Source organism: Temnothorax longispinosus, chromosome 7 (assembly GCF_030848805.1).
Source record: "Temnothorax longispinosus isolate EJ_2023e chromosome 7, Tlon_JGU_v1, whole genome shotgun sequence".
NCBI lineage: Eukaryota > Metazoa > Arthropoda > Insecta > Hymenoptera > Formicidae > Temnothorax > Temnothorax longispinosus.
The window spans coordinates 15,264,511-15,291,434 of NC_092364.1; the positions used below are offsets into that span (position 1 = coordinate 15,264,511).

Below are 26,924 nucleotides of genomic sequence, written 5' to 3' on the forward strand. Positions count from 1 at the left end.
ACCGGCGTGGTGTCATCGCTTGGATGAAGGGCCTGACAAGGCCGTCAATTGTGGCAATATGGATATCGAGTACTTTGAACTTCGCCAAGACTATGCAATATTCATGGCCGATGATACCACGCGCCTGCGCGGCGTTGTATTATATATATACAATTTCTCTACGCTTGAAACACCGTCCGAAAACGCTTGTCACTGATCATCTCATAAAAAGCTTTTATGCGCATTTTAAGAAACATTTGTACAATTTATTTTTCAAGCATTACGATGCACTATTAGACGCTTTTTTGTACCCTTTTAAGGTACAACGGCACCGCGCGAACTCGGAAGCTCACTGAAATATGCAACTCTCTTCCCTCACGATCTAGCGCCGCAACCATTCTAAGTCACTTTAACGTTTCTTTAGGCATAACGCCGTCGGACATCGACAAATATTCCCGCATCGTATTCCCGGTATGTTTCGTTTGCTTCAATCTGATGTACTGGATTATTTACCTCCACATCAGCGACGTGGTCGCGGACGACCTCGTGCTGCTCGAGGAGGCGAAGTAGACGACGACGTCGCGGTGCTCCGAATCGAGAAGAAAAAAAAGGGCAAAAGAGCGCACAGAAGCGAGCATTCTTACGCGTAGGAACGAGACGAGGACCGATTCGCGAAAGAGGAAGAGCGAAAAGCGGTTCAAGGAGGAAAAATCGTGGCGCGCTCGGTGACTACTTCAGGACAGGAGTAGTAAAAAGCGGGTAGTAAAAAGCGAACGACATCCGAGACCAGCCGTACCAGCTCGCGGACCAGAAAGGTGCTCTCAAAACATACGCTTAGGTCCGTCTCGAGAGCACGGTAACCACTTCTCAACTGGAAGTAGTAGCGGACGAATATGGGCAAGCCGTGCGGTCGCCTAAACGCGGAGTAGGACTACTTCGCGATCACCGGCAAGAAGAAACGGTCGAACGAACTCAGACGCCGCATCGCTTTGGCGTGGCTTATCAAACGCGCGCTCTCACTACTTGCGCGGCATCTGTGACTACCGCAATTTCAACCGGGCAACAGGCTCCTGTTCGTCAATCAGCGATCGGGCACGCGTAAGCCTCGGCTATCATCGCTGTCCACGAAGCGTCTTCGTTAAAGACTCAATATATATACATAAATAAATAAATATATATATATAGGTACGTCGCGCGATAGAAATGTATATGTCGCGATGCAAGCGGAACGGCAAGCAGGAGCTCAATCGCGAAGGCGAATCCACGAGCATACATACCATAAAACATTGCCAGTCTAGGTATCTCTAGTTCTTAAACGGAGAAAATACCTTCGATATAAACACTTGTCAATTTAGCCACCATTACATAGTAACATTAACTAACGCTAAGAACAACACCGAGACTCGTCGGTTTAAAGCGACGATTCAATCGAGAGCAGCTTGAGAACGGAAAAATATAGGATTATCGACGTTCGTCGAGGTCGAGGATGAATCGTCGCTCTGACGCCGTCAGCAGCGTTCGCGCGCAGAGAAAACGTAGCGGAAATCGCATGGTGGCATATGTGCGCGCGTGAATGCGAATGAACGAGAGAGAGAGAGAGAGAATGAACGCGAGTATAAAATGTATGAGTGATAGTGCGCACGTGGAACGAAAAAAACGGCGGGAAAGTTCATATTCCGAACGAAGAAAAAAAAACAATGTGCTATCGGAGACTGGTGCGACTTATTATCTAAGTAAGTACAGTAAGTATATGTATATTAACATACATACGCGCGCGCGTACGCGGCCACGTTAGGTACGCGCGTACACGCATATTAGACACACGTGCGTGCACACATGCGTACGCAGAACGCGTACAGACGATCGATGGAGAGCGTTCTACGCGAGATCTACAAAGATATAACGGCGGGGAAAAGCGGAAGGGGATAACGCGACGCAGGACGCCCACGACGAAAGCGGCTCGGGTTTCATGGTAGCGGCCTCACTTCAGCATCCGCATTTATTTGGATTACGGCCAAGTACGAGCCAGATCTCTCCTTTCATTTCGTAGGACTTTTTTACGATTTTTCACGACGCGACTTTTGTATGTTTCTGTATGTGTATGACTCGCGTCGCCGCTACCGAAATCGGTGAACTTATATCGTCACTCGTCCCAGGGCGTCTCTGTACGCGTGTACGTGCGTGTGCACATGGCTCAATCGGGAGTACTCTTAGCTCGTACTACGTAGTCGCGACTGTTTACGTAGGGAAACTCCCGGGACGTATAAATGATTATAGATCGGACGTAAAAACACTCCAATCAAGTCGAGAAAATCGAGAGGGACAGCGGACCAAGGCGAAATGCAGCTCGGTACTCGTACTTACTTTCGCTTGAAGAAAAGCTCTCGCTAAAGAAAAAAAATTGATATATAATTGACATATATAAAATACTCGTGTCACGAATATGGACATATCTTATTTCATCGTATATTGAAAAACAATGGCGGAGAAAGAAACCTGATGAAAATAAATCTGTACAACCGCGATTATTATCCTTAAATAACACTTTATCTATATTGTCTATGTGACAATAGCAAGCCGACGCAGCCGCGCTGGATTTTATCGATTTAATTCGTAGCTAATCCCATCGACATCCTTTATAGTATTTATGCAAGAGATGAGAAAGACAGTGAAATATAATCGCTCTTATTTGCGTGGGTTGCTTCACGAGCTTACAACGGTCTTCTTTTTTCAACGTATTTCGTTGCCCATGTTTTGTCAATTTAATTAACGTTAATTGCATGGCGTTCTACTTTCTTCTCGCGGATGCTGCGCACTCCGCTGCTCGTACTTTCTAAAATCCTGTTCGCCATTACAGACCATCGATCACTTACACAAAAAGTTTCCAAAACCTATACACTCGGAATCTTTCTTCTTTGCGCCTTTCGTATATAAGCTACCAAGTGTAACCAAGCACTTTCTTTTAAATGTAGCCAATTCCTCCTCAGCAACGATTGGATTAGATGCCATCTTTTGCTATTGTAATTTTTCCGATCGTACATTTTAATAATTAAATTTCAGCTTAAAACTTTATATATATTAAACTCAATTTAAAATTCACAGAAGAATAAAGTTTTATTATTTATAATTTTCTTAAAAATTTAACTCTTCAAAACTCCAATCTTCAAGCGCTTGCAATATAAGAACAATTGGGCGACATTCTTTTTTAGTTAGACTTCTGCTGTTTATGATTTAGGAGAAGTGTGGAAATCTTCTCTGGAACATTTTATATACATATATACATGCAAGCGCTCTCTTTTTACTGGCCTTCTCTCTTGCCCCTCGGACGTAGCGGCTGACTGCAAGCTGGGCCGTGGAAGCTTGCCATTCAGGATATCGACCAGCTGACACGCCCAACCCACCCTCTGACTCTTTCTCATCCCTTCTGCCGTCGCTCTTACTCTTCCTCTCCCCATTCTCGTCCTCCATTCTACTTCGCAATCGCCAAATAGTCCGTTTACCAGACGCCACTGTCAGTCGTGCATTTAATAAGGAGATCCCTTGCCTTAGCGCGCTCCGCGAGAATTCATTATGGAAATATATAAGTAATCCGTAGTTCAGGATTCTGCCTTGGTCCGCTATCCATCTCAGATATTCGAGAGAAACGAAAGAGGGATGGTCATATTCGAGCGTCACGTTTTACCAATGCGAAAACGCTGAACCGTACGATTTTTATTAGATGACATTGGTCAAACTTATCGACTCGAAAAGAGAGAAGAAAAGAGAATTAGGAATTCTCAGTATAACCGATTACGTGATACATTCGGTCTGTTAAGATACACTATATACCTAAATTTAATTGGTAATTCTTTCGCCGAGAAAAAAATACTTAAATTTTACGTAAAAATCGAAAGAGAAAAATATAAAAGCACTTCAAGTCACTAAATCGTCGAAGCCGTATAAAGTTGAAAGCACTAGTTTATATCGATAGATTTTTTTTAATACTCCATTAAATATAATTCCCTAAATAATATGATAAACGTCATCAAAACGATTTATAAGATATTCAAAAAACATCTATAGCGATTGATAAATCTCTTAGGTATGTTAATGACATTTAAAATCGATATCGACAAATCGGGAACGAATAATTCATGTCTTATAAGTTAGTAGACCTAAGTGAGTCCGGAACCAATTCTAAATAATATTTTTATTTGTTGCTCATTTGTTGCTAAAAAGTTGCCAAAGAAAAAAATTTGTTCTAAGTTTTCTCAAAAAATGATGTTCGGCGAAAGGAAGATTAAGTTAGCGGGACAATATACATATAGCAATAAAATTGCACATAATCGGGACATATTTTGTGAACAACAAATTAGCAACAAATTCTTACGTTATTGTTATGTGCAATTTCGTTGCTATATATATAGGTATGTATATTGTCCCGCTAACATATCTTCCTTTAGCGGAACATCATTTTTTAAGAAAGCTTACAGAGCAACAAATTTTTTTTTTTAGCAACAAATGAGCAACAAATAAAAATATTAGTTAGAATTGGTTCTGCTCACTTTGTTCCGCTAACTTATAAGACATAAATAACTCTAGGACCATAAATATAAGGAGTGACTAAAAATTCTCAAGTATCTATGTCAATTTTACATTCCCATAGCGTGGATCGTACTTTAGGATTACAATTTGTGACCGGTATAATTTCGATTCCTAATACGTTGTCGCAAATAAACAACAGCGGTGATTTTTCAGTGTTCACGATGTCGAAATTTCGAATCAACGAAATTATACCGGTTCGGTTAATCGCTGTACGTACTTTTAACTCTTCCGTATAGAAGATTGCACGCGCTCCGGCTTTCTCGATTTTTTTCAGACACTGGCGCGATTACACCAGACCCGACAGACTTACCATCTCGCGTATTCGCGAGATTCAACCGTGATAATTCGCCCATCGCGGGCACAATCAACCGCGACATTCCGTTCGCGCGTTAATACAGCAACTTATTTCGCTTTCGCGTTTTCCGCGCCGAACACTCGGGCATCCGGTTCTCAATCGCGGTAATCACGCGATAATTCGAATAATGGCGGCGTGCGAGTTTGTCGTGCGCGAAAAGGCGCAAATCGCGTGTCCAGCCCTCGTTCGTTTCTTTCTTCGGCTGCGCTCGTACATAATATATAAGTATTGATACATTTCTCCACGTCCGCCCCAACCGGAAGCGTTATGTGCAATTTATATAACTGTACATCCGTTATCTACTCGGAGTCTCTATAATAACGGGAGAGCGAGAGGGAAGAGAGAGAGAGAGAGAGAGAGAGAGAGGATCTAACTCGTTTTATTGTTGTGATATATTCTATGGTAGCTATATGCATTTATTCGCGCGTATGGTGACATATACGCGTGCCTATTGTTTACGCTGAATCTTTAAGCTGGGCGGACAAACGGCGGGAATTGGCGTGTCCACGATCAAAGACGGTGGAGAAACTCTTCCTTAGATAGACATACAGTTAGGTGTAAAGTAAAGCAAATAATTAAATAATGTAATAATTAATTAACTTTACGGATAACGAAATAATTTACGTAATAAAACGCGTCGGGTGCATCTCGCGATACAGAGCGTGCAAGCTTCGAAATCGCGAATGAACGATATTCCTTTCGAATGCGCGCTACTAAACTAATTCAATTGTTAATGTAATGATGATCGATGATGAACGATGCTGTTATAATTCAGAATGATCGATTACGCATTAATTTCTTGAGAATACATGACGCGCATTTGCTGCAATCTTTTAGATGCATTCTTTATTCATTTATCACGTTTATTCATTATGACGCTATCAAGAAAATTTTGTTATTGATATGTTATTTACATAAGATATTCGTAACGCTCAAATAAGTTTGTAACATATATACGTTTGCTTGATCTCAGTAAGTATTCGAAGTTAGGTAACTTCGCTGATCCAACGTTGAAGATTTAGTAGCAGAAAACTCGATAATTAAGCGCATTCATCTACGATAATTCAATCGCTCAATGCGATTTCTTGTGCCGAATTATAAAAAAGAAACGCGTGCAGTGTAAGCACAAATCGACATACGCACGTTATATATGGGACGCGCCAATTCCCCGCAGACGTCACAATCGACCATTATTATTATTAGTCACTGAAAAATTTTTATTACCTTTATTATTATATTTATTACCGTTAACATTATAAATGACCGTTTAAAGATTTACAATGTTCTTTATCCTCTGGCAGGATGACTACTTGCGTTATCGGCGGGCACTTATATCGCGTATAACATTACCAAATAGATGAAATCGTTATATAAAAACAAAGAGCACCGGCGCGCAGGTATCTCGGGATATAACTCGGGATATGACAAGAGAGAGATACAGAGAAAAATACACAGAAATATTAATATTATATATAAATCGATCACATTTTGTAAATACGAGTTTTATACAGAGCATTGTATTCGTTAAACAAAGAGAGTACCTATTGCGAAGTAATATATATATACATATTATATATATATACGCAAATGTAGTGCACACGAAAATGTGACTGTTCGCACGTATTTAGGTAAATCACTTTTAAAAGTATAGGAAAAAGAGAAAACCAAAGTAGACTGGAAGAACGTCGGGGGCCGAGAAGTTAGTGCGTACGTTCATTCGTTCGTTCGTTCGTTCGTTCGTTCGTTCGTTTGTTCGTTCGTTCGTTCGTCCGTACGTTCATTCGCAGCGAATGTAGGTCATAAAAATCGACAATTTGATTACTTGCTGACTATCTACTGCGTAATGAAAGATTCGGAGTATCCTCCGTGATCGCCGACGAAGACGACCAGAAGAGTCGATCTACATACGCTCGTATGAACTCTTTTACATTTATCATTATGCGTAGATAAGAACGACGACGTGAGAAAATACCACGTGGTCGAGCTCTTTATCAATCCATCCACATATTATGCATTTGCGATCATAATTGTTCGTCCGCGGACGTAAACGTAAAAATTGCTCAAAACATGGTTGTCAAATCATCAGCAGATGTGTACAGGTACAGAGATCATGAATAATTTATTTGAATTTTATAGATACATTCACACATCGATAAGACTTTAGTATTATATCTATACATATATCAACGCGTATAGAAACGTGAAGAATCTATCGCCAATCGGAATAATTTACCTCATTTTATCTCACAATCAGCTAGCATTATCTCACTTCATGAAACGATCATAGTTACGAGAAATTATCGACAAAACGAACGCTCACGTCGTTCGGTCATCTTTGCCGCGAGCGAGAAACTCTTCTGGGCGGCACGCAACACGGCAGAATCGCCAACGGTGTATGTACTCTGACAAGACCACGACAGTTCAAGCCGCGTTGTAACGAAAACTGCCAACTTCATATTGCAATATACGTTTTAGTCAATCGTGGCGATGCAACAAAAAAAACGACAGGAAACCGGAGCCAGCGGTGCAACCATTTCGGGTGACAACGAGAAACGTTGAACGCCGATGTATCTCTAATCGTGTCGATTGGTCAATTTGAAATACTTCGCGAAAGATTCGTACATGTTAAATTGATGGATCGAACAATTGATTTATCATTGGTAGATAAGCAAACCGTGTCACCGCTCAACCGATCGCACGCGCACATTCCGTGGACTTTGATTTTATAATTCCAATTACAAATTCTAAATTCCACAAGTTAAAAAGTTATTTTTAATTTAAGCGAGGAAGACATGGGCGAAGAATTAAGATTGCTCATTATTTAACATTATTAAACTTTACTTGACAAGTATTCTATGAATATAAATATACCCTATAATGAACTTTGTTGCGTTATATGATCATAGATAATTAAAAGATTGTTACGGTGATGTAGTTATTTTAATATTAGCGCAATATTTATGTCAGCATCGCGAATGGCTGTATAAATATCAGAAGTAGTTTAAGTCTTTACGGAATAAGTGAGCGAGCGATTGAAGCGAGACATTCTACCATATTTATCAAACGTGGTTACAGAGCGATAGCGCTACGAAAAGACACGAAAGAAACGAAGTTGATCGGGAAGCATTTGGAAGAAATTGGGGAAAGAGAGGCTTGTGGAATTGTCGAAACGGAAGATATGTGATCGTGATTTACTCGTGCCGCAAGCGAGAGACGTGTACGTGAACTATGGCATAGCGATCGTTTGTACTTAACCAGTCCTAAAACGCCTCTCGCTTGTCGCCGGAGATTCCGCAGTTTCGTACCAACTGCTTCCGATATTTCTCGCAACCGCCGTTCACTCGAGATAGTTGAGAATTTCGAGCGGCATCGAATCGAGAGCTCCACGGATTTCAGGGATGCAATCTTCAGTTATCGCAAAATTGAGGTCGTTTCCCTTCTCCGGCGGGGGACTCGCGCACTTGTCATGCATCGCGATCAAGAATCGCTTCGTGAACTATCTCGATCACTCTCGAGATCGGTGAGAAATGCAAATACGACGAAAAGTGCGGCGTCCCCTTATGGGCGAGAGAGAGAGAGAGAAAGAGAGAGAGAGAGAGGAGAGTCGTCTGCGTTGCTTCGCGAAAAGCGGGAAAAAAGCGAGGATCGGCGAACGCGAACGAAACTCTGAATGAAAGAACGAAGACGAAAGTGTTGGCGCGAAGACGAGTCGTCTCGACGAGAGTACCAAATTCTAAAATGTATTTAAAGACACACGCTAACTGCATTATACTGTAGAAACGTATTCTACGAAAACGTAAACTGTAAGAAAGACAAATGTAGATACACATGTACCCGAGACACGCATACACAAACACGGACACGCAGCCGTTGCACGCATACACAACAGGCACATACACAAACATACACGCAACACGTACCGAACATCTAAAAATACCCTCTAGATCGGGCGATTAACATCTCGAGAAGCGATTATATATAATTAACGATATATACATACTTATATATATACGGCACTTGGTAGACAGGTACACGTACCGAGTATACCTACACTACCTGCAACTTTCTACTCGGCTGCGACGCCGATTGTGCGAGGTAAAAAATAAAGAGTGAGAGCGCGAGAGTGAAAGAGAATGAAAGAGTGAGAGAGAGAGAAAAAAACAGAGAAAGAGAAAAGCGAAAAGTCTGACGTAAAAAATCGATGTAACGGTGGGGGAAGAGACGTGTAACGTTTGTACGGCGCGCAATAGTGCGAGTATACGCATAATAGCTAGGCGTAGACTAATAGGTCCGGAAATACGAGTGTCTGTCGTAATCGGGAGTGTATCCGTTCGTGTAAGAATGTCCGCGTGTCTACTACACGTACTACGGAAAGTACGTGCGTGAGAATCTCCGTGGTCTGTAATTCCCATTGCGGGGAAGTTCCTGTTCCTCGAGGCAGCGAGACAAAAAGAAGAGGAGGAGGAAGATTGCGGGGGAGGAACGATGACGAAGATGACAAAACAAACTTATCGAGATTTTGTAGATATTATCCGATTCGCGCGGGGGCCCCGCCAGATCTGCCCGAAGCCACGCTGACACTTTTTCCATCCCCGAAATACGCACGAATACAGTCTCGCGAGCGAACCAAGGCTATGATATACACCTGACAGTTTTACCATCGAGAATCGTTCTAAGAGCGATGACCGATCTCATCGAGCGCTCTTCCTTTCAGCTCTCTGACTAAACAATCACTGTACCGACGGTTCCTCTACTTCTAACGGCACATTTAAAAAATGTACGTAGTGAAAATTCGACTGATTCGCACCGAACGTGGACCTCTAGCGTTTATCGTATCTAAAGTAAAATACTACAAATGTTTTCTAGCAACAGAAATAATTGATAATTAATACTTATCGACGCGAGTAAAGATCGACAAGAAAAGAATTGCATTTTGAAATTGTTACAAATTTAAGAGAGACGTTAATTACGATAGAATAATAGATAAAAATCGGTCATTTAGAGAGTAACACGTAATTTTTAACGAACTTCCTCGCGTTAACGAACGAAAGAATCGCACTATCACGAGAGAATCTTCACCGTCGCTTTTTTTCTCTCTTCGAAAGAAAAGCGAGGCAGCAAGATGAAAGAGTGATACCGTGTTCCAATAAAAACGTCCATCTTGGAGCAAGAAGGAGAAAGAAAGTCGCTTTGAAAAGAGTAAAACTTTCGAGTGTGCATCAGCCTGAGCGAAATCTGACGTAAGAAAAACATTACCGACGCGTAAAAATGTGGAAAGCGGAAGAACATCTGCTAATAGAGATGGGAAGTAGGTCAGATCCCGGCAAAGCGCCCTCATTTACGATTAGCCGCGCGCTATTAAGGCCATTTTTTGTAATATCCGAATAAAATGCATGGTCGATGATGACGTACGAAAACTTACCTTTTCTCTACGATCGAACGACTCAACCTTCGGGGACTCGGGACTCATAACAGACCGGTGTCGTCGGAATGTGTGCTGCTCAGTTACCGTTTGGCTGCAACTCTATCGTGGGGGAGGACTACTTGCGAACTCTCGGCGGCAATTCTCAACAGTAAAAACATTAAGAATATGTCTCTGATATAAATCTGATATACTTATCCACGAATCTCTGCACGACAAAATTCTAAAAATAGAATACAAGGTAAAGAACGATTTTTATCCCTTTGTCAAAAACTGTCTTTACTGTCGAGAATGTCGCTGGTCGAGAATGAGATGGATACGCAGAACGACGTTCACTAAGGGCCACTTCGACCAAACTCCGATTAACTTAATCGTTGATTAGTCCATTGGAAATGACCAATCGCATTTGTCAATCTGCTTAATGAGCAAATGCGATTGGTCATTTCCAATGGACTAATCAACGATTAAATTAATCGGAGTTTGATCGAAGTGGCCCTAAGTCGTGGATTTTAGGACGCACGAACGATAACGATTTCTCTTTTCGGCCGAGGATTCTTCCATCACGAACGGTTCCATCGTCGACGAAGCGCGATCCTAAACGTGTAGAATTCGTTGTAAATAAATCTCGGGGGACGAGGGCGAGCGAGAGAGCGTCGGAGCAAAGGGGAAGGAGAAGTACGAGTGAAAGAATGCCTACCCTAATTGTCGCGCTGTGTCACGATTGCGTTTGGAAGTTTCTCGCGTTACGTGCGAAGTGACTGGACCGTTCACCCTGACTGCCGAAAGAACACAATGCAATTGACGGCTTATGGAGCAGCCGGTGAAAACGAGGACACGCAAAAAGAGGGAAGCGGCGGAGATGAAGAGAAACGAGAGCTCTCCTAGTTACTTGCTCATTGAAATAATATTCTAAATAACGTTCGCGTAAGAGAACGAAAGTCTAGATGCGCATCACTATAACGCAGACTTAATTCTACGTACAAATAAGTAAGGCGGCGCATACGCGCCGGCAATCGCGCGCGCCTCCAGTTGTTCGTAATCTAACGGAGAAGAGGATATTTTAGTTTCTAACGAGAGAACTTAAAAGTGACGTTGATTTCTACGTGTCGCGGCAGGAGCGAGTCAGGCGAAATGTATCGTGATCCTCACGACAGCGAGAGCGAGCCTGCGAATTTCCGAACGTACGTTTTACCGTTTAAAGAGAAACGCCGCGCTTTCCACGAATGCATCAACGATCTCAACAAACACCAAGTAACACTCAACTTACATGCAAGATTAGAATTTCCCACTCAACACAATGTAAATGCAATGCAACACATGTGTTACACTGCATTTACATTGTTGAATAGAAAATTCTAATTTGCATGTAAATTGCGTATTATTTGGCGTTTGCTGCGATTCGCCTAAAGGGATGGTTTTCAAATCGATCGCTAATCTCGAAAGTGTACGAACGAAAGCGCCGAATACGATTCCTTCTGCGTCCACCAAATGCGCTTTATGTCTATTTTTATCAATATAGATTAACTTTAATCTCGGTTTAACTTACTCTTTATCTTTCTCCAATTCTTAGAACTAGAAAAAGATAAAATGCATGTTAAACCGAGATTAAAGTTAATCTGCATTGATAGAAATAAACATTAGCCGGCGACCGGAAAGGTCGAGTCGGCAATTCGGTGAAACCTCAGCGGTTCGCTTCGTGCGATCGTCGGCTTGTAACTCGTCGCGAGACCGAATCGAGCGTCGAATAAACGCGATCGAGGAGCGCATTCGAAACGACGACGCTCCGTCGTCGATCAGGATCTAATCCTTTAGTCCCGGTCTACAATAGGTGTTTTAAGCCTTAAGCCTTAAAAAATTGTTCAATCACGGTTGAATTTGAGGAGAATAATTGACTGTGATTGGTCAATTTCTTAGGGTTTAGGGCTTAAAAAACACCTATTGTAGACTGGGGTTTATCCTAACGCGTTGGCCCGCGGATGTTTTTATTCTTACGCGATAAATAAAATAAAGATTTAAAAAAGGAACTGCCGCTCGCGACACTTCGCTCGATCATCGCCGCGCGAGGTGTTTCATCCTTTCCTCGTATACCTTGTACCGACGGAAACTCCTTTCCGAATGAGAGCATCCCCGGGGCCGAGATCCTCGTCTAGGATAAGGATTATAACGCGTGAGGATCACGCTGCGTGCGTAAAATCAGGTACCTATATGGCGCGAGGAGATTGTTTTGTTGCGCGAGATCGATATGCCCGCGGGATCGTCGCCAGCGCGCGACGCGACATTATTATGTAAAGTTTTTATTGCGTGAGTAAAGTATTGTGTTATACCGACCACAGAAAGTATGTACACGTACCTTGCAAGACAACAAGTCTCGTCCTTCTCTGCGGGGAATCATATACCTCGGCCCGTTCGCCGGCTCGTCCACGGCGCGCTCGAATCCCCGGGAGGCGATGCGTCTTCCGCTCCTCTCGGAAAGTCAATCGCACCACACACTCGCGAGCAAACGAAATCACCGCGCGAAAAAAAACAGTCCGGAGCGATCGCGAACGCGGATCGGAAGGACTCGAGATCGAAATCAAAACTGATCCGTCGCGGCGTCGAATCGAAGTCGAGATTGTCAGAAGCGTTCGTTGAGCGGGGGGCGGGGGAGGCGTCGCGGTATTTCGAATTCTCGCGATTTCATCGCCGAAACGTCGATCCGCCGCTCTGCTATCGATCTCCCGACAAGACTGAAATCGGTCACGAATCGCGATCGCGTCGCACGACGCGTCTCGTCGTCTAATTTTGATAAATTGCACGTTTCCGTCGAACGAATCAAGTTCGGCACACACTATTTCAATGCGCGGTCGAGGATTGACCCCGAACTCCAGAGTTCGACGGGGTTCTCGCTAGCTGGTTGCAGATGGCGCCACCGACCAGGTAAGTCCACGAAATTTGAACTACAGTAAAACCACCGCGCGCTGCGTATTATCGGCGAAGGATGCGAGGTCCGATTGTCAGTAATTCCTTGGTTATCACTGTTATCAGTTCGGTTATCAGTTTTATCCGGATCCGACAATTGGAGTCAATTTATATTTACACGTCACCATCAGTAGTTACAACTGGTGGCGTAAAAAAGTGAGGTAAAAACGTCGTATATGAACACAAATTAAATCCAATTTTATAACAAAAATTGTTATTGCTCTGCACAAAAAAATGTAGATTTATAAATCTGGTTCTAAAAAAATGTGTAGACGCTAAATGAGTCGTTATGATTGCATTGCCAACTTAAGATAAAATGATAAAAATATATCTGTTGTATTTTTTTGACAAGATCGAAATTTCAAAATTTTCAGATTTCCATATAACATCTCTTCGTGTGAACAAGTATGCGTTATAAGCAGTTATAACTGTAGACGTTAACCCGATTAATAACGACGTGTAAACGTAGTCACGGTCAGCAGGAACATAAAGCGCCGATACAAAAATACGCGAAGGTGATCCGGGTGAGTTTATTTCTTTTTATCAAGAGAGCCGTTCCCAACTGAAGTAAAGCGTGTTAGATGGAACAATATATAAATGAAATGAATTATCGGCTAAAGCCCACGTTCGACGTCTGTTATTCGCGTCAGAATCCAGAATTCTATTTACAAATTGCTATTTCATGCCAAAAAAAATATTGGAAAGATTAGTTGCAAACATGAAAATTTTATATATTAAAACGTACAAATGTGTCGAGATATGCGACAAATAAAATTATAAATAAATTTCTATTTTGAAATTCAATCGTCTAAAATGCATTTGATTGAATTGAAATCGAAGACGCATTCGGCGCTGACCACGCCGATAAAATCTTTAGGATGCACGAAATTAACGCAACTACGTGAGACTAAGGTCTACGATCTAAAAATTAAATTAACTAGGAATTTAACTAATCATAATAATAAGAAGAAATTAAGGAATTTACGGAATTATGTAGGATAAGTTAACTATGCTCAAGAGTTTCTACGACAAGGCATTTCATCGATCTACAACGCCTACGTAACTAGAGCGTTTGTTGCATCAACGTTTCACAGCACGTTAAGAAAGAGGAAGAGAGAGAAACGCACTTTTATTACAACATTATAAAATTGTACACAGTCCGCGGTAACGTGTCCACAAAATCAGAATGCCGTCTCGACGTAGCTACGGCGCTACGTCGACCCTCGCGAAAAAATATACATCAATGCGAAATACATTCAGTACAAAATAAATACATCTATATAGTCCATTTGTTGTGGTACAGTTTGCGTCAATTTTACGATTTTTTTTTTGCTACGGCCAGAGGGATAGTGTTAACGTTTTCGCAGATTGCTCTACGTATTCGCTCTACAAACTAGCCTCACGCTACTCTACACGCTAGTTAACACAACACACATCGACCTGACTTCTACTTTTGCTACTCTCGTATTAATCGAGTCGGAACAGTTGATTATCAATTTGTTAGACAATTGCCATTACGTTCTCAAGTCTTGTTACGAGACAGCATGGACATTTATCACGACACGACACCGATAAATGGGTTTGGTAGCCCGTTTTTTTTTTACGTTACAACGGATTAATATTGCAATTTTCTTACGCGCGTAAACGCGGCTCGGATGTACAAAGACATCCTTCCTTCCGTAACTCGTACGCCTCGATCGCGACAGCTACTACTCGTTGAAAACAAAAAGACGTATAATCTACGTAGGTCCAAACGTTATTGTGAGTTCGTGGTCCTCAGAGTTTCGAATACAGTGCTTCTCGATGACTTCGATATAACGATCATTAATAGCACGCTTATTTGTGCATCGAGAGACCGCATGGCATATTCGATGATATGCTCATAAATAATGTTGCAATTTGCTTCACGTAGTAAATCTACGTGATCACATCGCTATTTGCGAACGTATGCAGATTAACATATTACAATTGCTTAGGCAACGAAGTCTGAAGCAGCGAATCAAAGAGCCACGGCGATTCGCGTGTTCCGCAGAAAGTTTCGTTCTAACGAAATCGTAGAGGAACGTCAGAATCAATCAAATACATTAAAATAAGCCACAGAATTTGATTGTACAATTTGCAAAATAAAGCGGTCGATAATTCAATCAACAGGTGCCTCTCGACATAAATAATTTTTACGAAAAGTTGAAAGTATAGACAGATTTGAATCTTAATCGATACCTAAAAACGCGATAGAAACAATATCTTGATATAGCAAAGAGAAAAAACTGTATCGTCTAATAACATCCCTTATTCTCCTGATCGTCCACTCGATCCGCCCGGTGCATCTATCAACCTATTGTATATTAATGCAGCCGCTGAAGCTTATTTCGATACATTTGAATTACTCTGAGTGATGCCCCGCACGTTAGAGCCTGATGCTGTCGAAACACGTATACCTACCACGATCATATCCCAAGGGTATAATCATAGCGAGTGCGTGTTCCGACAATAACTGGTTCTAACGAATTCGCACGAAAAAACGTCAGTATTAATGAAATGCGTCCCGATGATTACAGTATAGGTCCTAATCACACGGCGCGCTTGCCATAATCGCCTCCACTTACTTCGATATATATGATTATTTCCGACGCTCGGTACAAATTTGTTAGAATGAGGCCTCTCCGTCGGGACACGCATCCCACCATGACGAGAATTCGCCCCGACGAGTTCGAACGAAACCCGTTAGAATTAATCGCATTCTTCGGGGTGAGGTCTTGAGACAGTCGGAAAAGTTGCGAGACGACACTGCAGTCCGCGCGTCAGTCTACACGCTTAGGATTACGCTCGAGGAGAGCGCGTCGGGAATGTGTGTTCCATTTCCCTATTATTTAAGACATCTATCTCCGCTATCCGCTAGTCGTCTAACATGATCTACCACATCTACCGCTACGGTCTAACGCACTACTCAGTTACGCAAATGAGATACGAATGAGATACGCAAATGAACACGAACAAGTCTGACCTGCTTTTTAATTCGATGAGTCAAGGACATAAAAAGCATATGCACCTTATTCAGGGGGCGTTTCTGCAGCGATATTCTGCGCTGTAATTACCGGCGCGGCGCTGTAATTTTGTCGATTGTGCCCTTATTATTGTTAACGACAAACGGAAAGAGATCAGATTGATAAGCGTATCTCACAATTACTCGAGGTATATAAAACTCAATTGTATTTATCGTGAAACAATGTTTTTTTGATAATTAAAAGTACAAACAGATGTTGCTAGTGTACGACAGAATGTCGCTCGCTGTTAATCGGAGAACTCATCCGATATGCAGAGAATAAAATCACAGTTATGCGCGAGTAACTACATCGATCGCAAACTAATCGCGCTCTCTCGGTCGCGGATAAATAAAATGTATTGTTCTCAACGGAAACAATCGTCCACTTACCAATAAAAACAACGAGTTTCTCTAGATACAAATTGTGCGCTGTTATACGCTTACAAAGAATCGCCGCTCGAAAAGAATTCTATCATTGTTGTATAATTGATATATTAAATCATTATTGTATAATAATATTAATTATGTAGTCGTAACTAAGAATACATTGTATCTCTTTCATAAAAAAATCTATTTCATGGACGGACACTGCATAAGCTACGGTATTTAACACGTCAAAGACGTAGCGCAAAAATATGCGGCATGAAAAAGAAATCTCCATCTCTCGTTTAAAGTGAAAATAAATTTTGCTTTTGATTTGGGAAACTTTGTAAGATAACTATAGTAATCGCACGAGAGTATATATCGAAAGCATGCAGTGCCTGTCGATCTTCACATCGCACCCACGTATTCGACGTTCACCGTCGATATTCTCTCATATGCATATCAATAGACGTGTTCACAAACGCATAACTACGCATCTCACACGCGCCGTATACACGTACGTACACGGAGAACATACCAACGTACATTCGGAAATACAATACACCAGTATAGATAGGACATTTATTTAACTTAGACGCTTGCTTGCAAGTTAACGGCTAAGGTAAGTACACGAAACAGACAAAGCCAAGTTCATTTAACTATTCTCCCCTATCTCTCGAACTTGCAAATTCGTTTACGGGATACGCGCCGATGGGAATTCTCTATCGAACGCAATAAGTTTCGCGACCACGTGGTAATACGCGAATCTCTCCGAATGCACTTCTAATTCCGAACGTTCCGCGGGGAATGAACGAAGCGGACGATACAAAAGTATACTTAGTTGGGGAAAGGTAGTCACGACAAGGTAAAATTCCTGGTCCCATTTCCTTCAAGCATTATCACCAGCGGCACTTGCTGCCACGCCTGCCCGCACGTTTCCGAAAACCCGGTTTCGGCGCGACGGAACTTTAGATAAAATCTCTCCCGCGTGCCGAATACTTCTCTCCTCTCGCATATTTGATCAACGCGCGCGGCCACTCGCCGGGTGTTTTATCAAAGTTCTCGTCGTAAAAGACGCTTAAATTTCAATTTCAAATTTTGCACACAACGTCCGCGAGGATCGTTAGTCAAACTTAGCACACTTTGTAAGGCGATTATCATCGCTTAGAATATCAAACTGTTTTCATCATGTATTTGACAAGATGTTGCTTTCTACGCTTAATTTCGCCTACGAGGATACACCGCGGGAACATTATCCTGGATAATCGAGACAGCTCTGATCCAAATCGGATAAAGTGTGCAAAATTTGAACGATATAATGTACACTCGTACCATACTACCCGAACAATCATACCTAAAAGTGTGATCACAGATTGACAGAAGGCGCGTAAAATACGACATTATAGACACAGTCATGAAAGATACGCCATTGCAGTAATTATTAATTAAATACAGTTATAAGATGGAGTTATATACAGTAAATATATATGCAAGCTTATTTGTCAATATAAACCTCGAAACGCAAGCGGCGGAACCAGAGAGCAGAATTTTATGCGATGTAAGATTTGATTTTGTCGGTATAAAGTTCATCTTTTAACTCATTAAAATTTTTTTCAAGCCCTCATCATTTTTCCATTTTGCAAAATATTACGTTCGCATTTCGTGTGTACATATATAATTACACTTTTCTCATAAAAATTATATCTGGATCCGCCAATGCAAAATACCTACCCAGTCACAAAAATAATAGTACTACACATATTACATTTTTGATTTGAAACTCTGTGTGATGTGTTGATATAAAAAATATTTTTGTGACGTTACTTCGATCAGCAAAGTTTTTAACTGGATTATCATATACATCGGAATTAAAAAATAATATTGTCCGCATTGAGAATAAATACATAAATCAATTTTTCATATTTGCGCGTACGTACGTCCACCGGATTAAATATACAAAACTATATTAATACACTAAAATTTTACACTCTTATTTAGAACGTCTATTTCAATTCTCTTTTGCCTCTCTTTATTGTTTTTTAAAGCAACCACGGTAGAACCATATAAAAATTGCTATTATTAATTATTTTTTATTATAGTAAAAATGACAAACATTTCGACGTAAATTTTGTTTGTTAATTTGGACATTAAAATCATTGGTATTGATATTATAAATTCAGAAATTGATATCACCTCGTATATAAAACTCTATTGCTTTAAAACTCTAATTTAATCATACATCCTCAAGTAAAAAAAAACGTTGTCAATTACGATATTCTATTTTTGAAAGTTTTTTTAAGAATCCGTTTAAGTTTCTTGAAGTGATCGATAAAAATGATTATTGCAATAAAAAAAGTTGACTCGTACAGAAGGAGTAACTCACTCCGAGTAGGACTATAGCAGTCGCAACGGAGAAATATCCTTCCTCGAAGAAATATCGTTGAACCTGAAGTCCACGCGAAGTCCATAAATTTTGAAATAACATTGTTCTATGTCACGCGAGGCACCTTCGTCTATTTTTATACCTTCTCCTCTCCGATATGCGAATAAAAAGATTTGACGCTTATACTCGTAATGCGATCATCGTTATTGTTTGTCAGTCACAAATATATGGCCCCATTACATGTCTAGGTCGAAGCATCGATCATGTAACAGCGCGTTATCAATTCAATACACGTATCAGTATATAGTTGTGTGTTAGATTCTCTAGCTACGTATATACATAAGTATCACTTCACTATTCTCTTACGTACGCGAGGTGAGACCGTAATTTATATGCTCGATTACGTTCTCCAATATGCAATTACATACTCTAAATTGCATTTTGAGAAGGTCACATAATTAGAAACGATATACATGTTTTCCTACATGTTTTTTTTTCTTTTTACGCGTGTTGGCTCGTGTCAGTTTAAGTGTTGAACTCAACGATATGGAAATATAAGTGGAAAGCGATATTGACACGTTTTAACACGTCCACTTTACACAAATACGCGCGCGATAATGTCATACTCATTTTATTGTTAATTATTATTAAGATACATTATAACAGAATGAATTTCTAGATGTAAAGCATGATTAGATATGTGCTTGAATACACGATTAGCAATAACCGAAAAGCCGCGATCGTGGAATGTACAAAACATTTAATAAAAGCTACTACTGTGTAATCTGCAAACGAGATTTTAAGATGTAATAAATATTTTTAGCCTCGTGAATCTGATAAAATATTATCGACAATTTTGCACAGTTTTAGATAACAAAACCCGGGATTACATAAAACATTATTTGTCTCGAGAAATAAAAAATAACATACTGCCATAAATACAACTCATATTGACTTAGTTATACAAGAAGCATAAATAACAATAATTTTGATATAAAAAAACAATTCCGTGTACATTGTCAATTTAATCATTTCAATAACAAAAATTGATTAGCTTTCCAACGAAATAACACACACGTAACATGTATTACTATTTAGATTTGCAATAATTTTGCTTCCTGCTGCAAAATAAAATTGCGCATACGTGAATTCAGAATATATTCAAACGCGAAATTCAGAATGCAAGTTGACGATATTATTTAAGCACGTCATTCAAGAACGCTGGAACGGATTTTCTAAAAGAAGCTCTTTCTGGAATGTATATACCATCGCGAACCTGATACTCGCGATCGCAGCTGTGCGGCGTGTATGGACGGAGCAAGCGCATTCTCGCGAATAGAGCGAATGCCGATGTCACTCGCGTGCGAGTGTCCTCCAATGAAACGCTGCTAAATAAATCGCGATCCCTGAAAACGGTGTCTGTCCCGAGAAAACGCGACACAGCAAAGCGAACGCATCGCCGCGCGGCACGTAACGAATTACCCGGCCGGGGTGAAGAATGGCGTCGTTTTCCAGAATAATTGGCACGACAATATTCACCAACCGATTTTACACGAAATACACGGGGAAAGATAGCCGAGAGACGATCGAGTCGCGCAACTCGCGCAGGGAGTGTTTTCGCGTTAATCCCGGGTCTTTCGTCGTAAATCGTTCGCGTTCTCCGCCGTCAATATGATGTCCGCCGTCAATATGTCGGACATAAGTTCTAATACTCTCCTCGTTTAATCCGAATACGCGTAGATGCAGTTTAGTTATTTCAACGTCGAGATGACAGGGGGAGGGGCAGTAATTAATGTGCTATATGTTCTTGTTTTCTCAGGGAGACATTCAGTACTTCGGTGGATAATAGCAATTATTTGCAACCAGATATGTTTAGGGGAAACATACGTAATTAATGATCGAGAATCACGTTTTGTGCGATATGTAGGATTTAAAATTAAATAGATCGAAAGGGGTGGCAGCGCTGAGATTTTTGATTTTCAAAGCAAACAGCAAATCGATCTGAGTACAAGACGAGAAAAGGCGTCTGTTAAGCAATTTATGTTTGAGCGTATGCAAGTAAACTGTTATAGCATTGGAACGCGATATTTATCTAATTCTATTTTTCTTCAGCGAGAAAATTTTACATCCCGTTAAATTTATCCCCGAATCTAATATCCCTTAATACTTAAAGTTTTATTTTCGCCAATAAAGCGATACATTACGGTACTTGACTCAGATCCTTATTTGATCGCCATCAAAAGGACCTTCCCCCGCAAGAGACCGTACCCGATTTACATAATAAATGGCTAGAGGGACTCTTTTCTTGCCTTTTTAAGAATGATCCCGCTAAATCTCGCCGAACGTCAAGATCGATAGACGAGCAGAGTACTAAAAGTTTTAACTGATATTATTGCCATCTTTATCATCGAATCGCCCTTATCTGATCCACTTGACTTCACCTCGTTACCGGAATGTTATTAACTTTGGGGGATGATGAGAGCGCCGCCAAGTGCCTCCTTAAACGTTACGGCATTTTCATCTACCGGTCGACTTACCGCGGCGGAGCCCATAATTCGGGATATGGTGCTCGCGACGCTATTCGCGTGTGTTCGTCGAGCTTAAATCTCACACATAGCGAACTTATAGTGCACCGAGCGTAAATTACTCCCCTCCAGCGGGCACGTATATAACTTCGCGGCCGGCATCCCTCCCTCTCGGAATGCCAGTAAGCTTCGTCGAGAAATTTAATCGAGATTGGGAAAACCTTATTTTCCCTCTCACCCGCGTTTCACGTCTCGTCTTGCAGCCAGATAAAATGCTGTCGCAAGTAAGACACTCGTCCCTCCCTTGTTACAAAATGGGATCTCGCGAAGAGAGAAACAAGCTTCCCGCTTCTCTCCCGTCGAGAATGGACGTTGCGCGATAAATGAAAAAGTGTACTATCTAAAAAAGGGAAAAAAACGAGACATATGGTAACACCAGGAACCTGCTGAATTTTATAATCAGATATTCGCGTCGAAAAATTTCATCCGGAACGAAAAAACGTCGCCCCGTTATTACCGTATAAACGATTGCTAAACATTTTCGACATCCTTGCGATTAGAACTTCAGTCCCGAATAATCGGAGAATGTGTCCTTCACAATTCATAAATATATGTGACATTTATAAGCTCTCTGACAAAATCCTAATATACAAGTCCATAGTTATCATTTAGAGAACATTTCCACTGGACGGCAACCATTCGTATCAGCGTCAAAATCATTGGGCAATACATTACTAATTTCAACTGACTATATTTTACAATTAAGCCCAATGAGATGCAAAATTTCTATGCGGATAATGTTAAACAGATAATGACAATAGTTATGTAACGTACATATATCTTTAGTGCCAATTCCTTAGGTCTTCATTGCTTCTTTTTACGATATAATATCGTAGGAGTCATTGTACATGTCAATAGAAAATAAAAGTGTTTTTATATAAACTGTTAATAAATAATATAAAATGTATACACGTAAATACACTATATTTATGTAATAATGTATACGTTTTCAATTGTGTCAAAACTATAGTCTGCTTAAAAGGTCTCGTTCCTGGCATCCTTATAAAAACGAAAAAAAAAAAAAAAAAACTACGCAATGCAAAAATAATTCAGCCAATATCGAAGGACGAGCCGTGAGAATCAAGAGAAATAAGTTAACTCCTTGTAAGGCCATACCGGAGGCAGCCCCGGTGCGACATCGTTTGTACGTCGATTACCCGCGGTCTCGCAAAAGCGGACTGCTCATTGCGTAATGAGCGCGTCCGGGCAGATGCGGCGAGGACATCTTTATCAACGGCATCTCCCTGCTTTGTGCACCTTGTACGTGCGTCGCATCGCATCGCGTCTAAAGCTCGTAGACGTCACGTCCGTTCGGTCTGGCCACAGCCGGACGGCAAGACGATGGACTCGCGTACGAGTGAATGATGTGCACTCTGAGGCGCACGTCGCTCGCATTTCTACCCTCGCGCGGCCTCCTCGAGAAGCTCACCGTGGTCTTGCAGCAGCAGTAGTGAAAAAGCTTGACGTAAGCGCTGCGAAAGTGGCGATCCGCGACGCAGTAGAGCAGATTGTTGAAGCAGGACTTGGACAGGGCAAACCAGGCCAGATTGTAGAACACGCTCGCGTTGACTGGAACAAAAGAATTCACGCAGACCGCCGTGCCGTACGGCAACCAGAACACGACGAACATCACGCAGCTGCACATATTTGTCTTCGCGAGCTCGTAGTCCCAGGAGAAGGCGGCCGGCGGCTTGTCCGAGCCCCGCGTGGCCCGTCGTACGCGTATCACCAGCTTCACGTAGAGGAAGATCGTCGTCAAAGCTGGCAGTCCGACGAATATGCCGGCCCCTACCGCCTGTTCCATCGCGATACCGCTGAGCTTGCGGCGGCAAAAGTCAGGACCTATGTCCAAGAACGATTGCAGAGCCACCACAGTCACGGCGATTAGCCAGAGGACGATGATCGTAGCTGTTACATGACCCGGCGTCAAGCTGGCGTATCTATAAAATATGAAATACGTTGCTGTAAACATCAATGAATTAACTAGGAAAAGGGTGTATACGCATTAGGTATTCCTAAAGTTCTTCATAACGAGAGATGTTTTAACAAGTGTTACATTGTATTACGCAAATTTCTCTGTAGCTTTGAGTAATTGTATATAACCAAAATGATACGTGATAAGAGTTTTAAAGTAATGTGAATATAGACTGCTAAGGCATCATTAAGCCCGGTTCGCTGTTGCAACTTTGGAATACACCTAGGAATAATTCTCATAGAGATAACAGGAGATAATACGTTGTCTCGTCGGATGGATATTTCCCCCTTAATTGCATCACGAGCTTGTTTAAGTCCCGGCTTTCTTATACGGCGTATTCAATTAAAGAAAATATTTCCCTCGGTGATACACTGCGCGACTGCAATTACGGAGTTGGTCGTACTAGTCTGCGGATTAACGAGGGGCTTGAAAAACGAGTCGGTAGTTACGGAGTTAGCGGCGCTGGCGGACGATTTCTCGTTTACAATGCGAGGAAACTTCCTCGAGTCCACGTGTTCGCCGTGATTCTTCTGACGCGACCGGTTAAAATACTTCCGCCGTAACGCCGTATTGTCGCGAAACTTTCCGCGTGCGTATGAAAAGCCAGCCGTCGTCGTCGTCGTCGTCGTCGTTATTGTCGTCGTCGTTTCTCCCCCGAGATCGTCTGCTATCGGTTACGAATTCCGGCAATTCAAGCTAAAGAGAACGTCGCTCGGAATGCGAAATTACGAACTCGATCGTGACGCTGATAGAGAACGCCGTAGAAGCACTTCAACGTCAAACTCCAAGTTTCAAGCAGTGGTCGCCATACGCCATTATACGCGATGGCTTAAACTGATAACAGTAATTTGATTTCTACCCCATTCACTGTGTTTACATTACCCATATCCACCCAACGATGTTAACCATCGCGAGGTATTTTCATGCAAAGGCCACCAGCGATAACGATATATCCAGGCATGTATTATAACATTTACCATCTCTTCTCTTCGGCTCTAATGATGTTATCTGCCTATAATAAGAGACATTAGCCTGAAATATTCATGTGCTCGTGAAAAAGCATCGACGTAATAACACGATAAATATTGCAAATGGTGTAACAATACGTGAATAGAAGGCACAATTTTAAGGAGGGCTAGTTATCGATCTCCCCCATGCATCGGGCTAGCATCTTTTTGCGAGTAAACAGGTGCGGTCATAATTTTCTTCTCTTTTACTGTCCCCACCGGAACTTCGACCTCCGACCCGAACGATGACCCGACTTGCCTATATTACTGTATTTAGGGTGTTGCCTTAGAAACATTTGCCAGGTGAAGATATCAAAGCTAGATATTGGAGAATATAGAGCTGATATTTTCTTCGAAATTTATTATACGAGTTACGGTGTGATTACTACCGAAAAAATCGCCGCAATATCGTCGCAACAAAACGATTTGAAATAGAAGGAAGCACATATATGTTTTCCCGGAGAATGGTTACATAAATTTCTCGATAATCGTTAGCGGAGATAGAGAGTTGTTACGAGAAAAACGTCCCCGAGAGGCGAGGCACAGAACAAGAATGTGCATGCGTGGGGAATTGCAGGAACGTGGTGGGTATCGATTGCAGCGGAATCGCCGGTGCACTCGCTTTATCTTTCGGCTGGCAAACAGTTAACACAAGCGGGCGTAATTTTCGGCCGCTATTGTCGCGGACGGCGGTAAGGCCACCGGGGACCAAAGAGCTTTACAAGCACAGGTTTTGGTATATATGTTACTACGACCGCGCCAAATGAAGACCCGCCTGCAAGAACCAGATAGCCTCGCCTTTGATCGAAGTGAATTATTTACATGGAAATGGAGACAATCTCCTGCTGCACAGGATAATGCAAGTGTTTATTAAGGCAAATTGTTAGTCGGTAGTCGGCAGCAGTTTGATGAAGTTCGGAAGCTTGTTTACGTGCTAACCATAAATGGATTTAACTCCATCTTCACATATTGCCGCTGATAGCGCGCGGAATAAGATCGATTGTTCCTTCCTTTTCTCCCCCGTGCCTCCTTCTCTCACCTCTCGAACAGACTTGAATACGTCTCTCAAGTTGTATCCATGACATATCGAAAGAGGCAAAAAAAGGCGATTTATAGGAAATTTAATTTTCGATAGGCTTCTCGAATATCGACAAAAATTTTCGTCGAATGTATCACTGCAAGGCGAAACGAGATTAATATTATTTCCGTTTTGGATTATATATCAAACAGTTCGGTTTGATTAACCGGCAAGCGCCGCACTGTGAAGTTCTTTATTTAGTTTATCGAAAACCGCGGGCCAGCCGATAAAATTCGCGTTAAAAAACCCCCGTCCCCCCGCGTTTTACCAAACCAAAAGGGAAACCTTTTTTGCCCGGCCTTTGCGCGAGCGAGAGTTTGTTAGTTTTTGCGGCGGTCCGGACAAATCGAGACACCCCGGGGTTCGATCCATTTTTCATGCCACCCTACGGGACAAATAACAAACTTTGTTAACGATTACACCGCGTAACATCAGTTCGGCCGGTCCGTCCCTCCGAGCAAGTGACGGAAAGCGGCCGCTGGGCAAGAACGTGAACGTGCCCGTGTGTGTCGCGTCGTTCCGGAAACGGACTGCTCAATTAGTATCCGACAAACGCCACCTCGTAAACAAAGCGGAGCGGGTTAAAGGCGACGCTTTGAAGGGTCCTCTTCCCCGACGCGACACGCGGGGGGAGGGGGTGAGAGAAGGGGAGGGGGAAAGGGAGGGGGGAAGAAGTCGCGCGCGGTGGCGAGCGGTGGCAAAAAAGCGCCGACAATCGCAGGAATGTAGCAGCTATTGATCACGCCAACGGTCACGTGTGCTATATCTTTTCGATCGCCGAAGCCCCGGCACTTAATTCGACGGCGGATGGGCCTCTCTCTCACCCCGTCTTCCCCCTGTTTCCGTCGCTGACAACGCGTTTCGCCGTCTCCTTTCACCCGCCGTCCGTCGACACACGGGCGCGAGCGGGTCCGCCGACGTCTCCCGATGAAGAGTAAAAAAAAAAAGGAAGTATTCCGGATGAGACGACGCGATAACGGTAATAGCGGGGACTCGTCTCCTCCAGCGATGGCAGTTACAGGGTTGTAATATTGATCGGGCCACCGGGTCACCGTTCATGTCCAGAGTTGGATTCGCGCCATTTCGACGGTCAGACGAAAGGTCAGCACCATTTTCTACTATTTTCGCAATAAGCTGATCAATCTTCCGTTTCCCGGCCTACGTATATGCATCGTTTTTTTGCAATGCCGTA

General features: G+C 42.1%; 3 protein-coding genes across 26 annotated transcripts in view; 1 reads left to right on the forward strand and 2 right to left on the reverse strand.

Annotated features, from left to right (window-relative positions):
- Rdl (Resistant to dieldrin) overlaps window positions 1–10,325 on the forward strand; it is a 77,670-nt gene extending 67,345 nt beyond the window's left edge. For all 21 annotated transcript variants that reach the window (XM_071784036.1, XM_071784037.1, XM_071784038.1 and 18 more), the window contains one exon: window positions 404–10,325. In XM_071784036.1, coding sequence (XP_071640137.1) covers window positions 404–549 — 146 coding nt within the window. In that variant the 3' untranslated portion in view covers window positions 550–10,325. The remainder of the gene's footprint in view (window positions 1–403) is intronic.
- LOC139816504 (uncharacterized) overlaps window positions 1–14,264 on the reverse strand; it is a 178,789-nt gene extending 164,525 nt beyond the window's left edge. Inside the window, exon 1 of the mRNA XM_071784066.1 lies at window positions 12,691–14,264. Coding sequence (XP_071640167.1) covers window positions 12,691–12,732 — 42 coding nt within the window. The 5' untranslated portion in view covers window positions 12,733–14,264. The remainder of the gene's footprint in view (window positions 1–12,690) is intronic.
- A 146-nt stretch (window positions 14,265–14,410) lies between these two features.
- LOC139816502 (adenosine receptor A1) overlaps window positions 14,411–26,924 on the reverse strand; it is a 162,873-nt gene continuing 150,359 nt past the window's right edge. For all 4 annotated transcript variants that reach the window (XM_071784065.1, XM_071784064.1, XM_071784063.1 and 1 more), the window contains one exon: window positions 14,411–23,612. In XM_071784065.1, coding sequence (XP_071640166.1) covers window positions 22,958–23,612 — 655 coding nt within the window. In that variant the 3' untranslated portion in view covers window positions 14,411–22,957. The remainder of the gene's footprint in view (window positions 23,613–26,924) is intronic.